At 36.3% G+C, this 13,483-nt stretch overlaps 1 protein-coding gene and 1 long non-coding RNA gene across 2 annotated transcripts; one reads left to right on the top strand and one right to left on the bottom strand.

Moving 5' to 3' along the window:
• The first annotated feature begins 2,779 nt into the window (after positions 1–2,779).
• LOC130419944 (uncharacterized) lies at positions 2,780–4,833 on the top strand. Its single transcript, XR_008906562.1, has 3 exons — positions 2,780–3,225; positions 3,777–3,870; positions 4,205–4,833. It is a non-coding gene; the product is annotated as an uncharacterized LOC130419944 (long non-coding RNA).
• Positions 4,834–6,053: 1,220 nt separating this feature from the next.
• lhx3 (LIM homeobox 3) lies at positions 6,054–11,236 on the bottom strand. Its single transcript, XM_056746044.1, has 6 exons — positions 11,137–11,236; positions 9,451–9,622; positions 9,163–9,365; positions 7,852–8,003; positions 7,007–7,178; positions 6,054–6,903 (listed from the first exon to the last, which is right to left on the bottom strand). The coding sequence occupies exons 1-6, from the start codon at positions 11,234–11,236 to the stop codon at positions 6,476–6,478; spliced, it is 1,227 nt and encodes a 408-aa protein (XP_056602022.1). The 3' UTR covers positions 6,054–6,475.
• Between the last annotated feature and the right edge of the window lie 2,247 nt (positions 11,237–13,483).

Genomic DNA, 13,483 nt, shown 5'->3' with positions numbered 1-13,483 from the left:
ATTCTATTCTTTTCTATTCTATTCTATATTCTACTCTGAATTCTAAATTCTAAATTCTGTTCTATTCTAGTCCATTCTGTCATATTCTATTCTATTCTATTCTATTCTATATTCTGCTCTGAATTCTAAATTCTAAATTCTAAATTCTAAATTCTAAATTCTAAATTCTAAATTCTAAATTCTAAATTCTAAATTCTAAATTCTAAATTCTAAATTCTAAATTCTAAATTCTAAATACTGTTCTATTCTATTCTAGTCCATTCTGTCATATTCTATTCTTTTCTATTCTATTCTATATTCTACTCTGAATTCTAAATTCTAAATTCTGTTCTATTCTAGTCAATTCTGTCATATTCTATTCTATTCTATTCTATTCTATTCTATATTCTGCTCTGAATTCTAAATTCTAAATTCTAAATTCTAAATTCTAAATTCTAAATTCTAAATTCTAAATTCTAAATTCTAAATTCTAAATTCTAAATTCTGTTCTATTCTATTCTATTCTAGTCCATTCTATTCTATTCTATTCTATTCTATTCTATTGTATTATCTTTACCGACAGCATAGACTTTTTATTTCGTAAAAAATAACTAAGAACGTCTTCATATGCTGATAAGTTCAATAAAAGTTTAACACTGCTGGTATGCCTCTGGGGTATTATCAATGCCACTTCCACTCCTAAAAATAAAGGTGCATTTAAGGGTTCTTTCTGTTTCATAAAAGGTTCCTTGTGGCAAAAAAAGCTTCTTCAGATTATGAACAGGTAAGAAAGAGAATGTTCTTTAAAGAACCGTTGACAAAATGGTTCTTTGTGGAACCAAAAATGGTTCTTTTATGATATCGCTGTGAAGAACGGTTTAAGCACCTTCATTTTTAAGAGAGTACTTCCATTAAACCTGCTTTTCTGTCAATGTATTAAAACTTTTTTGTCTTTTTATTTAAGGTTAAAATGAAAATATGTGATAACCTACAGCACACAGGATGATTTTGAGAGAGCATATCTTCTGTTTCACCAGGAATATCCATTTAATACAGTGTAATGAGATATCACATGGCAAACACCTAAACACAGTATAAAACACATTATAATCACGTGTGACATGTTTTTGCATGTTTGTTGGTTAATGTACTCGATGTGTGGATCTTTAGCATTTACAGAAATGTGAAAGCCCACTATTTGTCAAAAGGACGGTGGAAAATGTTCACACACACACACACGCACACAAACACACACACAATGATCCCGACAGGAAATTCTCTTTGTGTCCCTTATGGAAATGAAGGCGTGTAAAGTTAAGGAGAGAGTGGGAGAGATAATCTCTGCTGTTCAACTGAATTGAGTTCACTAAGTGAACACCTGCAGGTGTAATCTGTGTTTTGTCTGAGATGTATTGACACATCCATCACCGGAGCATCTTAGAAAGAAAAACTCCAGTGAATCAACTATTTTACTGACAAATCCACCGAGATGTCCTGAAAACTGACCACAGCTCAGATCCTCTCAGATTAGCACTGCTTTTACATTTCATTCAGTCTCTGGACTGCGTTCACTCTCACGCGCCTTCAGTTACATGACTTACATCTGAAGATAAAGCACACGACAGAAGGAGAGTAAATCTTCATCAGCAGCTGGACAAGGTGAACAGAAAGATGCAGACCAGCTCGAGCAGGAACAATAATTCCCACCCGACAGCCTAATGCTTAAAAAAAACACCACAACATTGAGGTCGAGCTGCAGAAACGTGATGTCATGTCCAGTTTGCAGCACCCATGAAAAACAGAAATACAAAGTCCGACAAAGTGAGAGTTGTGGACTTTTCCAATGCAGTCAGGTGCTGCTGTCAATCCCCTTTATTAAAATGAGTTTTAAGCTTTTTCTGCAAGATGTATTTGTTTCATTTGTCTGCCAGTAACTATGCTGTTGAATTAATGCTAAATTCTTTGTTTGACAAATTTTTTGTAACTCTTTATCTGTTTTAATATTTTATATTATCTAGATCTCTGTATCTCAATGCAATGTAGTTTTTCCCCTTACAAGGAAATCAATTAAATTTAAAAAGACAACCCAGCGGGCACCTCGATGTCAATTTGACGTCAAATTTCAGACAAGATTTGATCAAGATGGTGCACCACATCATTTCAAATTCAAATCATACATTAAATTCTTCAAGGTTTTTAATGAGGTGAAAATATGATGTTTATCCCATACTGAAATTGGTTAATGTAAGTATAGCCCAATATGTTTGACATTGAAATGACGTCAAATCAACGTTGCATTATAGGCATTCATTTGATGTTGTATTGACATCATATTGACATCAATGTAAATCCAGTTGAAATAGCATTTTTCTTCTAACTGGCCCCTCAAAATGCATCTATTTGTCACATCTTTTGAAGCAGTTGTTGGATTTGTACATGAAAGTGGACTGCTGTAACTTCTGTGGTAAAAAACACTTTTTTTAAAAGTATGTAAATACTCATGCTGAAATAAAAGGAAACAGTGATTGTTAAATTTTACAAGAAAATATACTGATTTGCCAATAATACATTCAGATGTAATTACAATTTAAAATATTAAAAACAAAAGCAGCATTTTTGCTGTAACCCCACATAAAGTATTATGTTTCCTTATTTTGGTTATTTATAGTGATATTATATTACTGTAAAATTAGAAAAACATTGCTGTAATTGAAAATACTCATAAAATTGTAATACCTTATAATGTATGTACCATTTTTACAGTATTACAACTTCATGTTCATTTTAGTCAAAAAACTCTTATAACTTTTTTATTATTTTTTATAAATTTTTATTTTTCCTTAATTTTTATTAATAATCATTAATTAATCATTAATTTTATTATGAAAAATGTTGGGCCTACAATGCCCATTCATTCTCTGTAGTTTTAATGCCCATTTATTATCTGTCTTATGTATTTCTTAATACCACCTGTAGACGGCGCCATGGCCTATTTCACATTTCCGGGTTTCTCAGCAGCTGAAGTTAGTGAATGGACTACAACAATTAATTTATTTTTTGTGTGAAATTTGATGCAAATGTAGTATAACATATTATTTTATACATACACGTAAAAATATAAAATTTATAAAAATATTTGGAGGATTTACTACGTTGACCGTTGAAACGTACGTCATCACGTCTTGCGTAGAGGCCAGTGTTTGCTATGCGGTCGAAGCATTGGAGAAGGTTGTCGCTTTTTATCAGGTGAGTAATAAACATCTCATGAAATAAAAAATACGATATATATTGGGTAACTTTGAAAACCTAGAAGATTGTGTTTTGATGAAATATATGACTTGGCGATATATTAGAATCTGGTGAGTTGAAATATCCCGCCAGAAGTACCGTGAAGATTTCTGAGGTAATGTTAATGTGCGATCCATTAAGCGTGTAACGTTGAGTTAACGATTTAGAAATGTCAGTGAGTAATGTTAGTTTTGCAATTAATATTCGGATAAAATAAAAATGCCCTCATTTGAATCTCTTTACCGATGCTATGCGACAAAGCGAAACATACCCATAATTATAATTCATAATTTGATACACACTGATGAAGTGTTCTAAAATGTCCTGGTAGATGGTCCACTGTGTCAAGCAGGACCAGCCCACACTACTAAAGGTACCAAAAGCTGGTTCAATGACAATTTGTGTTACTGTGCTCAAAGGAAAACTTCTCAGCTGTTCTGGTCACTTAGTTGTATTGTTCAACAATCTTAACAATCATTGAATACTGATATGGTTGTCTTTTTTTTCAGAATTCTTACAAACAAATTGATGTCAACAATGAATATGGATGGCTCAGGAATGAAGAAGGCCTTTGGAAAACACGGCTATGTCGTGTTATAAGAGGTACTACATTACTTTTCTTGTATGATTAGAGGATGTAGTGTCTATCAACATATGCTACATTTTAAGTAAATTAAACATGTAATGCTTAAATTACAATCTTATCTTAGTAAACTGACACATTTAAAACATTTAACAACTCTTAAATATTTGCAAGTAGTGCACATTTCTAAATTTCACAGATACTTATTTAAACCTGGGAACATCTTAGTGTTAATAAACATTTAAGAGCAGCAACTTGCATTAACTTCTATGTACAAGTGATGGTTGCTGAAAAATGTTAGGTATATTTTAATGTCTTAAAAGGTGTGCTAATTGTGGTTTAATCTTCATTTAGGTGCACTACAGCAGTCCAAACCTTCATTATCAGAGGCTGAAATAAAAAAATACAGCTAAAAAATCTCCGGTCTGCTCCCGATAGATGTGGGGGTATGGGACGACAAAAGGGGAAATCGGCGATTGATGTGTGTTCAGATTCTGAATAAGTAGGCCTTAAGCCAATTGTTTATCAAAATAATTTTTGTTCATTTGGGATATGATCTGGGAAAACCCATCACATGGTGAAATAAAAAATACTGGTTTTAGTATCATATGAAAGCTATTAAGCCCTTTCCAAAACTGTTTTTATTTAATTTACAAATTGTTTTTATGGAGTGGGTGGTCTAGTGGGTTAAACCACTGAACTGGTAAATCAAAAGGTTGCTGGTTCTATCCTAGTAGCCACCACCAGTGTGTTGCTCAAGGGGGATTGTCCCTGTAATAAGTGCACTGTAAGTCGCTTTGGATAAAAGCATCTGCTAAATAACTACACGTAAATGTAAATGTTTTTAACAAATGGAAAGGGCTTGAGAGCTTTCATATGATATCAAAACCTGTAATATGTACAATTTTGTCATGTGATGGCTTTTTCCAGATCACTTAATATTTATATATTAATTTAAATGTTAATATTTAATTTAAATGTAATTCAAGGAGCATTTTATATTTATTAGTGGTTTAAGAACATTTTAAATTTCTGGAATTGTAGCTGATTGTATTTAATAAAACATGTCTTACATTAAGTACTGTTGTTTCATTATTTATTGGTCTAGAATAGGGCATCAATTTGTTAAAAAATGTAAAAGAAATTGCTAATCAAATTAACGTCAAAATTTGATGTCAATTTGATGTCAAATTTTGACATCGATTTGATTTGCATTTTTGACCAATTCTTTGATGCCGATGTTTGACGTCAATTTGATGTCTATTTAACATCAAATGCCCACTGGGAATAAAGCAAATTAAATGCACCAGCAAGCTTTTGCATCATAAGACAGCAGTTCAAATATATACACGTGTGTCTCTCGTCTTCTCTGTTAGGACTGCAGAGCATCCTTCACTCACAATCAGATACACAAATAATGTGGTGATGTCATTTTATTTTCCATCGTGCTTTTCGGACATTCCTTCATCCCACTTCAAAATGGAACACACCCGTTATCTGAGGATGCACTGCCTCACACACACAGTTCACCAGAACCAGAATGTGTTTTTGAGTGAGAAAACAAATGAAGAAATTCCCCTGATCTCTGACAGACCACTGAACTGAATATTTCTCCAGTGTTGGGGCATGTGGGTAAACGTGGCACGCTTATCTCCGAATCGACAACTTGCCGTACGGCCTGCATCAAATTTCTGTACTAAAGAGGCGTTGAACTCTTGATACAGCTTTGGTCACAAGCCAGACCTGCAATTTGCCGACTCAGCCAGACCCGGCTCCATTATCCGTGCCCCGATATAAGATCAATGTGATTAATCTCGGAAAAAAAAGAGAGAAATAAATATCCAAGACCGGCCCATCGTCTCCGTGCCAAACGGGCCACCGGAGAAACCTGCTGGGATCAAATGGCTCTTTACGGAGCGCATAACAATGAAGTCGCTATAAAAAGACGAGAATCTGCATCCTTTTAGCAAATGAAGGCATGAAAGCACGAGCTCGACGCAATAAACATCAGTGCCAGGGCGCTACCGTAAGATTTCACTGACAAATTTATTAAAGACCTACTGTATATTACTTAAGCATCATCATAGAGAATAAATAAGACATAAAACATTTCTTTCACATAAACAAACACGTCCAGATCTCTCGGACAGAGTGAAATGCACAAGGTACATGTGAAAACACACGAATGCATAGAAGAGCTATTCAATAGAGAAACAACAACTACAACTTGTCTATCCCTGTTGCAGAACACATCCGCGTTTCCCATATCGTCCGAGGGGGTCGTATAAAAATAAAGACAACACATTGATAACATGTTATATAATGCATATAGACATTTGGCAACGACCAGACGCTTTGACCAAAACCTGTGAGATCACATTTAAACACCAATAACAGCCATGAGAAGTGATGTTTGCTGGTACAGTCGGTGCACTGTATCCGGACAGTGTCGAAGTGATGCTGGCGTATGGCGTTCGCTTGTGAAGAGCCCAAGTTTTCCATACTGTTGTGTCCTTTAGCTCATCTGGAACCGAAAGTCCGACTCTGCTGTCCATTCCATCCCAAGGATGAAAAAAGCAGATCACCGGACCCAATCGTAGAGTTATTAATCCACTCATATTGTCTTCAGAACTGGGCATGGTCGACCTCATCCAACCAGGACGCCGGGCTCGCAGGGAAGTCCGGATAGCCGCCGCTGCTTCCCGTGGACAAATCTGAGCTGGGACCGTTGCCGCTGACCATCATACGAACGCCCGGAGTCATGTTCTGCCCTCCGCTCTGTCCCACCATGGGCAGGCCTGATTCGGGGTAGACCAGGCTGGAGATGAGCGGCTGGTGTCGGGGAAGAGCCTGCAGCGAGCCCGGAGACTGAGGAAGGCTGTAGGGACTGCTGGCCTGGATGTCATGGTACTGATCCTGGGATGGAAGCATGCCGCCGTGATCCAGTGGGAACTGACCGTGACCTCCGCCCTGACGGCTCAGAGCCGGTGAACTCTCGCTCAGACTGCTGTAAAGGCCGTTGGAGTGGCCGAGCTCGGACATCGGTGCTTCATCTGTGCACAGAACCAACCATTCTTAATAAAGAACATCTGTTTTAAAACATCCTCTCTTTATTCTTGACTTTTCTTGGCTTCGTATGTTTAGGTGAATACAAACCTGTGAAGGAGACTTCAGCATCACTGTCCATCCCGTCCTCCTGCGTGCTGTCTTTATCAGATTTTGAGCCTCCACGTGACCTCTTCATGTTCCTGAAATACTGACCCCATCTCTGACGTCCTGCATCTTTCTTCAAACGCTTTTCTTTTGCCCGTCTGTTCTGAAACCAGACCTGTGCGGAGACACAATTCATTTTCATATTAACGCCATGCTTCATATTGCACAAGAGTCAATAATAGAGTCAACTACATCATATCACAACAAAGCAAAAACATATTTATTGACATCAGATGCATGAATTTAAGGTTTCGAAACTTTTTTATGTTGAAATTAAAACCAATTTGGGACATTCTTAATATGCAACCAATGTGTATCCAAACAGTCTCCTGAGCAGACAGAAATAAAAAAATAAAGGCAAAACTTTTCATTTACACCAAGAGCACACTGTTTTTTTAAGTTTTATATAGAAAATATCAAACAACTCACAGACTTATTTTTTCTCCATGTTTTGTAAATCGTTTAAATGAATTTGCAGGAATCCAACGTTTGGAGTAATATTCCATTATATGCACGAATATTTCGATTAAAAAAGAAAAATCTGAGACTGTACCCACATAGTGTCAAACATTTTTTTGCAGATAACCTTTTCAAATGTGCTTTACGGTCGCATTTAAATAACTGAATTACTTTATTTACGAAAAAATATATAATTACGAAATTACTTAAAAATTTCAGGTGAAAATAAACAACCATAAATTAAGCGTCAGTTTTTACTCTGTAAATCCATAATAAACACCCGTTGAGTGAATTACAAATCACATGGATATAGTTGATGTGAATGTTACCTGCACCACCCGCATGTCGAGGCCGGTCTCTGACGACAGCTGCTCGCGCACATGTCGCGCGGGTTTCGGTGAGTTATTATACGCGTTCTTCAGTGTTTCTAACTGTTTGGCGGTGATTGTCGTGCGGGGTCGTTTCGCCGTCGAATCCGCCTCTGAAATATGAAAAACACATTTATTAACAAAATCATAACAATCTTTAATATCAATAAATAAAAACCAAGTTTTTTATTAAATATATTGTATATAATTTAAAGCTACATTTTGATTAATCACAACGCATGTGAAATAGGCGTGTATTACACATGCACAATTTTATTCACGTTCTCTCAAAACGAAATTATTTATTATTACAAAATCATACACGCTAAACATCAATAAACATTTTAATTAATGGAAACGTATGCGAAGTTAAGGCACTCAACTAAGTACACGTATTAAACATTTAGTGTGTAATTATCCAGTGACGTTCAGCGTAATGTGTCAATGTAAGACGCACGGGGGCCTTTTCAGATCCCATTTCCAAAATAATCCAGCATGGGTTTGAAGGAGCAGAAAACTGCTCTGAATGCAGATTCGTCCTCCAGCTCCATACATCAGCTCCACCGCACCTCTCACTATGACGCTTATGTATGGCGTTGGCACTTATCGATTTGGAGGCTGGCGAGTTCGCAATTACCTGAGCTGGGTCAAATGTTTATGGACGAGCCCACGACCAGCAAGATTAAGTTCAGAGTTAAAAGCAGCCAATAATGTGAGGTCATTGAATAAAAGAAGTAAAACCATTAAGACTTTGACAGAACTGTGCTTGCGCAAACGTTTTGTCCAACGTCTGGTTTTGCATCTCTTCCAACAACAACACGAGTTAAAGTCTATTAACGTATAATGATGATAACCACCACACGTGTAAAAATAAAGGCTCCTAAAAGCTTCCTTATCGGATTGTGTGTTCCATAAGGATCATATGTATACTGCGCAAAAGGTTCTTTGTTAAGGGAAAAGGTTCTAGACTATGAAACGGTGGAACCTTTGACTTGACCTTGAAAGATTCTTTGGTGAGCCGAACTTTTATTCACATGCAGTGGTTTTTCACAGTATGGGAAAAACTTGTATTTTTCCTTTGTAGATTTATACCTTTTCTTTTTCTTTTTCAGTGACAGTATTCAATTTTTCTGTGACTTTAGAGGGTTGAATTAAACCCTAATTAATGTCGTCACTTATAACCACAAAATATATATCGAAAATAGTTTTTTTTGAAATAACTGTATTATTTGAAATCCACCTTAATCGTTTGTCGAGCATGTGTGAATGTACCTCTCTGTTTGGCGGTCTCGTAATCCCCCTTGCACACCAGTCGACTGTCCTCCATCAGGTAGTACTCGTCACCTGTGGCCAGCTGTCTTTTACACACGACACACGCGAAACAGTGCAGGTGATACACGAAGTCTTGCGCCCTCCGGACCACCTGCGTGGGTGGGATGCCCTGCTGGCACGCGGCGCACTTTGTCCCGAATCTCCTTTGGACAAAAACAGAGTGACGGGTTGATTCGATGCAGTCAGAAACGCATGCATGAGTGAAAATATAAAGAGGAAGAAACTCACTTGAAGAAGTCATCTTTGCAGTACACACTGTCTCCTCGACTGAAGCATTTCTCGGCGAGCTGAGACTGACAGTCGCTGCACTTCAAGCATTTACTGTGCCAGTGTCGATCCAGAACCTTCAAGATGAACCGATCCACTATGTGCTGGTTACAACCCGCGCAAACAGGAATATCTGCAGGTGCAAAAGTGCGCTACATTATCATACTGTACATGAACTGACTAAATAAAATGCATTTAAAACATCTTCATACACTTTAGACATAAATCCAAATCCCATTTTTGACGCAGCATTACATTTGAATATAATTCTTGTACGACTTAATTTAGAAAATATTTATTTTAAAACTTGAAAAATTGATGCAGTGTATAGTGCCTTAAAAGCGTGTCCATGTTATTTCTTTCTATGAACACTGTAATTGTATAAAAATAAACGCGCTTTTAATGCAACTTATTGGCCTGCTGGCGAATTATCCCCCATATAAATACCAAAATAAATTGAAACACAATATTTTGTATGCATAGTATGTAGGGTTATAATAAAAAATCTATAAAAAGTCTAATTCCCTGGTGCACCGAAATAAAACAAAATATATAAATACAAATGTGCTTTATTTACATTTACTCAGTGGTAAGAGCATTGCGTTAACAACGCCAAGGTCGTGGGTTCGAACCCAGGGGATTGCACATACTTGGAAACAAATGTACAGGATAATGCAATGTAAGTCGCTTTGGATAAAAGCGTCTGCCAAATGTATAAAAGTAAATAATTAATACCATAAAATACAAGTATTTGTGCTTGAAAACGACACCAAATCTTTATTTAAAAATGTAATTTTGTGTGTATAAGGCAAGAATTTAAGGCATTATTGTTGTTTTTGCTGAAAATTTAATTTTGGGATGGATTTCGCTGGATACCACCCAAAGCACATAAAATTAATGGAATTAGAAACAACATCAATACATAAATAAACAGGTTTCTGTTAATTTATTCGTTTTACCTATTATACTTATAAAAGCCTTTTCTTTCTAGGTTGACGAGTCTATTTTTGATGCTGAAAGGTTTTTAAGAATATCAACACTATTTACATTAAAATCCAGAAATACTTTATAAAAATATTTTTAATTAAGAAACATCAGGCCAGCCAGTTATCACATTACAAACATTTTTCAAATAATACACAAATTCTGAACATTAAAAAAGATTAAAGAAACAAGTCTATTATGTCGGAACAGAATCACATGTGTTTCTGTGGGTTAACTTCAACATCATGTACGTCATGAACAAGTGCACATATCAGACAGCATCTGTAAATATTATTCTGTAAATTAAAGAATTAGTTTTAAATTAACTCATGTTTTCTTCGAGCCTGTGTCAGTAGTTGTTTCTGGATTATTTGAAACGGTCACAACGTTTTGACTACATATTGCGTGTATATTTTTAAACTCAAAGTGCGCGTCAATATAGGAAGACTAAATGAAATACGTGTTATTCTGACAGAGACAGCAGCCTTAACCCTGAAACAAGCGCCATTCTAAATACAAAGCGTTACAGTGAAAAATATATATAATTTCATCTCCTGTCAAATGTGAATCATCACACAGTGCACATGACAAATCTAAACTCGAATTAAACACAGAACTGCTCAGCATAAACAGCAAAAGTCTGTTTCATCGATGCCCATGTACCTTTCCGTAACTCCTCTCTGTGCGTCAGTAACGCCAGCAGCATCTCTGTGTGATGAGATGGCGACTCCTTTGGCGAATGTCGCGCCTTATTCTGCTCCATTTTCATTATTACAATAATTAACAACAAAACTTATTCAATAACTCATTCAATAACAATTTAAAGTTACGCACCGCACACTTGGAAGCGAACAGCGTCTCACAGACAGACGCATCGCGCGTTGAGCTTCTGATCGGTGTGGCTCTTGACGCGCGTTGGAAACGCCGCCCAGTTTCTTTGATAAAACAGATGAGTGTCACCTGGACACCAGCAGCATCACTGTGCCAAGCAAGTTCACTGATACACGGCCACACAATTTTCCAAATATATCCACATCTTTTGCGCATGATATAAAACCCTTTACTCCTCAAACGCGCATTTGATATTTTTACAGATGATGTTGGAAGTTACAGGTTTTCAATCTGATGCATTTATTCACATCCTTTGTATACAGCAACATGTGCTGAAATCCTGGATGCTGGATCACATTCATCTTGATAGTGAACGGAAGTGCGTAAAACATTTTGCTGCATAGACCATGGCGCACAACAAAATGCAAAGACCAGCAATATTTGCCAGTAATAATGAATCAGGGAAATTGCAAAAATTGCAAAAGTCTTTTGCGTTAAGAAAACTCACTTAAAAACAAAACAAGCGCAAGGAAACGGCAATGTAGGCCTGAGAAAAAACTTACTAAAACAAAATTGTTTCCATCAATCTATCAGAAATTACGAAGATTAACAAAGAAATACGCTCAAACAAAAGTTTGTGTGAATTAAACATGTTTTCTATAGGCTATTGATGTTATGTGACCAATCATTCTCCTTTGAACGAAACATATTTATCTACCATTTAATCCTTATCGTTCCAAATATTTAAATGAACACTCATTTTTGCCTAAAGTTCTCTGCGAACGAAACAAAAAACAGATAGATCGTCTAAAGATAGATAAATAACGCTGTAGTATATGTACACTAAAAACTGTATCACCATCTCAAAACAAACAAAACAGTGCAATGCATTTGAGTCATGTAAACAGTGTTCAAACGTAAAAAGTGTATCAACGTTCATGTTTATTTTATGCCTAAATATCTATGGATTGCTTTAGTAAAAGATAGACATTTGGATAAAATGCTGATGGAGCTGATGAAGAAGCAGATGAATTTTATTGACACTGATCGCTCGCCTCTGGGGAAATCAGCCTTAGTGGCACCACCGCCTGTCACATGATAAACTCAAAATCAATGGCACATTTGCCTACATTTTTCCCTTTTATAAAGTGTGTTTTGGTGGATGATGCGGAATGTTTATCCTTGCTTTCAGCTTTAAAATTTGTATGTCCCATTGATCCGTTTACCTGAGATGTGTATGGACGCAAAGTCGAGGGAAATGTTTACATTTTGACCAACTCACTTTTATAGCAGCATAATGCATGATACTCTGCATTAATAAACGGAATAGACTTGTTGTGAAAATTATTTTACATATTTTTATTTTACAGATGATTAAGAGTAAGATTTTGAGTTTTAGTTATTCGTTTCTCTTTATTAATAATACATGCGAGATGCACTTCAAGAATTCTGGGTTTTTTCAACTTGAAAAAAGTAAATGTCGATATATTTGGCCCAATCATGAGTTATCAGGAGTACAGTAAAACGATGTAGGCCTATTAATAATACCCTTTACAAAATGAACCGTGGTTTTTTGGCTATACCGTGTAGTAGGAAAATCTTTTTTTTTGCTGGATTGCTTTCCAAAAAAAAATGTATTTTCTAATAAAGTTCCTGAAAAATCATGGATAATTTTAATGTATAAGTTTAGCATATTTACATACAGTCACTATTTTATGTAGCCAATAGTAAAACAATGGCTTCCTAAAGGTGATAATAATACTACTAATAAATTCCATTCCATTCCATTTTCTACCGCTTATCCGAACTACCTCGGGTCACGGGGAGCCTGCGCCTATCTCAGGAGTTATCGGGCATCAAGGCAGGAAACACCCTGGATGGAGTGCCACTACTAATAAATCTGCAATTAAATTTAAGAAAAGAAAGAATAGCCATGTGACTAAGCTGCTTTAAAAGTTTAGCCTAATAATAGAAACCATTACATGTTCTTTTAATATTTTACACGTCATCCGCTGAACAGGTTCTCTTCTGGTCCAGGTGCTGCACCTGTCGAGCGGAACCCGATATCTGCGGGTTTCTGAGCGCGTGTAGATAGAGCGTCGGTCCACCGGCGGATCTCTCATGACAACCGTGAGCACGCGCTTCACATCTGTTCCACGCGCCACGCGCGAACAATGTT

Source organism: Triplophysa dalaica, chromosome 4 (genome assembly GCF_015846415.1).
Source record: "Triplophysa dalaica isolate WHDGS20190420 chromosome 4, ASM1584641v1, whole genome shotgun sequence".
Classification (NCBI taxonomy): domain Eukaryota; kingdom Metazoa; phylum Chordata; class Actinopteri; order Cypriniformes; family Nemacheilidae; genus Triplophysa; species Triplophysa dalaica.
The sequence above is the reverse complement of the archived record's forward strand: the minus strand, read 5'-3'. Positions and strand labels throughout refer to the sequence as shown.

Excerpts from the sequence above, each read along its gene's own strand:
- lhx3 (XM_056746044.1), bottom strand. The coding sequence starts at position 11,236 with ATGGAGCAGAATAAGGCGCGACATTCGCCAAAGGAGTCGCCATCTCAT. Across the intron at positions 9,623-11,136 it reads CAGAGAGGAGTTACGGAAAG|ATATTCCTGTTTGCGCGGGT; the intron begins GTACATGGGCAT and ends TTGCACCTGCAG. Across the intron at positions 9,366-9,450 it reads TGCAAAGATGACTTCTTCAA|GAGATTCGGGACAAAGTGCG; the intron begins GTGAGTTTCTTC and ends TTTTGTCCAAAG.